The sequence below is a fragment of the Telopea speciosissima genome, chromosome 5 (genome assembly GCF_018873765.1).
Source record: "Telopea speciosissima isolate NSW1024214 ecotype Mountain lineage chromosome 5, Tspe_v1, whole genome shotgun sequence".
NCBI lineage: Eukaryota > Viridiplantae > Streptophyta > Magnoliopsida > Proteales > Proteaceae > Telopea > Telopea speciosissima.
In genome coordinates, this window is record NC_057920.1 from 7,975,111 (window position 1) to 7,979,032 (window position 3,922).

The 3,922-nt window shown below is 40.2% G+C and overlaps 1 protein-coding gene across 1 annotated transcript; it reads left to right on the forward strand.

The window, feature by feature from the left end:
* The first annotated feature begins 518 nt into the window (after positions 1-518).
* On the forward strand, positions 519-3,230 carry LOC122661359 (protein RADIALIS-like 1). The gene is made up of 2 exons (XM_043856727.1): positions 519-898; positions 2,964-3,230. The coding sequence occupies exons 1-2, from the start codon at positions 621-623 to the stop codon at positions 2,989-2,991; spliced, it is 306 nt and encodes a 101-aa protein (XP_043712662.1). The 5' UTR covers positions 519-620; the 3' UTR covers positions 2,992-3,230.
* The last annotated feature ends 692 nt before the right edge of the window (positions 3,231-3,922 follow it).

Consider the following 3,922-nt stretch of genomic DNA (forward strand, 5'->3'; position numbering starts at 1 on the left):
CACCTCTTACCCTTACCATGTGGATTATATCAATTAAGCTGTAACAAATCACAAGTTATCTTTCTCTTCTTTTTGTTCTAACATCTCATTTTTATGGTTATTCCCATATCTAATCGCACCACCTGGTAAATTGCCTACGAAATCCTTCTTTCTGGAGACAAGATAAAAAGGAAAGAGAAAGGACGAAAACGTATTTAATTCTGTGATTTACTAAATAACCCCATCCTTTGATACTGATTCTCCTTCCCTAATGTTTGTTCCTTTGTCCTGCTCTATCCTGTGGTTCATGAGGGAGTGGGTCACACCACACCATATGGCATACGCTACTCTTTCGTGAAAAATATATTCGCCAACTGGCTCCACTCCACAACCCTACCCCCTTGCTTATAAGAAGGACGCATGGCAGGCTGTGTTGCCCATATCGTCCCTTGACTTCAGTCTCTTCTCCATTGACTGAAGCAGCAGCGCCCCTTTCCTTCCCTTGGCAGTTTCTCACTATCTATCATCAGCTTGCAGTCACCCTACTCCATTAATCTCTGTTACTCTAATACAGCAATCCCAACTCTCAACTAGTCAAGCTTCTACTTTTTCCAGGTTCCAGATTCACAAATCACAAGGTAATGGCGTCCAGCTCTCTCACTTCTTCGCGTAGCTCTGGCTCTTGGACAGCCAAACAGAACAAATCGTTCGAGAGAGCCCTGGCTTTATACGACAAAGACACCCCTGACCGGTGGCAGAATGTTGCTGGGCTGGTTGGAGGGAAATCACCAGAGGAAGTGAAGAGGCATTACGAGATCCTCATAGAAGATCTCAAACACATAGAATCTGGCCATGTTCCCTTACCCAATTACAAGTCTAGTGGAAGCAATGGCAAAATCATCGGAGACGAGGAGCAAAGGTAGTATATACTAGTAACCTCTGCAATTAAACATACTGCTTTAGCCGTTTGATACTATTCATTTCAGCTTTTCACTTTCCTTGTCTACCAACTGTTTGATCCGATCATTCTAAACATATCAATTGCCCCATTTGATGCAAGTGGTCCACATCCCTGAGGGACATCTCCCTTACAGTTGGGGAAATGTTTGAGGAGATTGCATGCAAGTCATTGCGCCGCCACTGCAAGTAAAGGGGCAGTACTGGCGGGCCATGAGCTATAACAGAAAAGAGGAAAGAAGATCACTAAAGTATTAACTTAATGTGGTCCATCAGTTGCGTCGGTTGGTTTAGTTACCCCCCCTCCCTTTTTCTCTTCTCTCTAAAGGCCCTAACTGCTCATTTGTTTATTTCAGACAAAAAAAAAAAAAGAAGAGTTTCTCTCTATCCCCAAAACATTCAACTTCTTATCCTGTCCTTAGTCCAAAAGAAAACCCACATGAGATCTAATCCTGCTCACCTTGGATCACATGTCCTTGGCACTATGCTTCAAAACCCATATAAAATAGGGGGAATTTCTTAGATCTACGTGACTAAAAAAAGATTTACAAAACTGGAAAGTAAAAATTATGTTTTACATTTGCAAGTTATACCGTTGAAAAGATTTACTTAATTCCCATCTGAGTGAGTAAAAAAACATATAGGAAAAACCTAGAATATCCCTCGCATCATGTTTTTTTTCTCCTTTCTTCTTCCTTGGACGAGCAACCACTCCCTCTTCCCTCCTCCCTCCTCCCTCCTCCATCCTCCCCACCCTTCCTGCAATCCCACCCCTCAGTCCCGCACCAACCCATTACCACACGTCTAAATAACACCCATAGGGAGAGCCACAGCCAGACCTACGGCTTTATTTACTTACCAACAAAAACAAAAAAAGTAGAAGGGTGCTTCCCCTAGGCCGCCTCAGCCCTTTTCTTCTGCAAATAACTGGTGTTGGTGGTGTTGACAGGCGGCGTCCTTCCCATGTGGTTTGGACAGCCATGCGTGAATGATTCACAGAACATTTCTCCGTGTTTCGTTTTACCTATTTTTCTTAAACTTACAATGAAGAAAATCGATTCTCAAAATTCAAACTGACTTTGAAATCTGTAAATAAGTGTGCCCTCTTCAAACCTCTTTGATATTCTGTAATTCTTTGTTTTTTATCTGAATATATAGTGATGCTGAAAATTAAATTGTCTTAATTGAAATGCTTAATTTGTTCTAGTAGACGCATAGTATCAAAATTGGTTGGGGATGAATGAAATCCGTAGAGCCTGATGTCATCTATGCTATTGTGTTTTATAACAATGGTCAGCATTCCTTGCAACTACACGAAGACACCAAAGAGCCATACAGCCAAGATACAAACAAAACATACCAACAGGAAGCAGTTCTACCAGTGGAGCAGATTTGTAGGGATGGAAAGGGGTGGGGTGGATTTGCGGGGGAGGGAGTGGAAAAGATCGGGAGAGAGGGGTGGGTTTGGTAGAGGTGGAGGTAGAGGTACGGGGCAGGTTTGCAGGGAGGAGGGAGTGATTGCCGTCGAAGGAAGAAGAAGAAGAAGAAAGGAGAGAGAGAAGGATGTTGGGACTTAGGGGTATTTTAGGTTTTTCAGTTACTTTTTTTATACTCATATGGGGATTGGGTAAATCTTTTTACCAGTATAACTTGCAAATGTAAAACATAAGTTTTACTTTCCAGTTTTGTAAATCTTTTTTTTATCCAGTAGATCTAAGAAATTCCCCCTATATAAATTACTAAGCTAGGCCCTAGTTTCAATGAGTAATTGAGGAGCATCCAGTGGCAAGACTTTTTTTTTACTCCATTACACATTCCTCTGTGACTTCCTTACCTTAATACTCACATTTGTCGTCTATCAAGGCTGGTGAACATGTTGTGACTTCAAATCTAGGTTATACTTTCATCTGCATTATTAATTAATTAATCTATTGAGAGTTAGATCTAATTTTCCTCCTGGGCAGAATAATTTGTTTGTGCTATAGTTTTATATGTGCTAAGGCTGCTTCTATTTTTCTCCTTCACAGGCTTCTGAGGTATCTAAAGCTCCAGTGAAGTTGAAGCAAGGTTTATAAACTTAAGTAATCGCACTTGTAGATCTGTAAAAAGTAGATGCAGATGCGTGTACGAGGGAATTGATATGCTATGTTTACCTTTGTCTACTTTCTTACTACTTTTGGAGGTTACTTCTTCGTTCTAATGAATGTAACAAGGATGAACCAATAAATCTGGGTTTATCTTCGTTACTGTTGTAATGGATTCTCTAATTCAAAAGCCTATTTTGCACTTATCTACCAGATTGAGCATATATTTGTTTATGCAATTGGATATAAAGAATATAATGAAAAACCTAGGATTGCAGATTGCACAGAACAAGCGATAATCGCAGCAGTAGAACAAGAAATAACAAAATCAAGTGCACATCATCCAAATCAATCAATTTTTTTCAAAATTCAAAGATCAGTTATCTAAAGCTATACGCAATTGAACATTTCTTCATCGTAACTGACATGGATGCTTAAACAATCGAAACAAATGTAAATCCAGCATAGCAGATTGAACAAATCAAAGCTTATAGAACAATTGAATGACAGGAAATGAATTTCAGAGTCGTCATAGATTTTAAGATCGCTGACCTAAATGCTTGTAGGTGGATCACAACTTTTCACCCCCGAAGTCCCCCGAAGAACATAGAGATCGGATTCTGAGAACCAGTATAGATCGGAATTGGAAACCGATGAGACACGTAGTACTGTGACGTTTTACGCCTCATAAAGGAGGAGACCCGAAGGCGGGAAAAGCTCTTCAAATTAAAGCTTAGCTTTATCACTTGGTGCCGAATAGCGTGTTTTTTTTCCCCCCACCATAGGTTCTACACTTTACTTCAGCTCACGATCCTATCTTATTATATTGACATAAATGCCCCTATATGTCCATCCAATTAGATATGAGGATGGAAGGTTGAAATCTGAATTCGATTCGAATA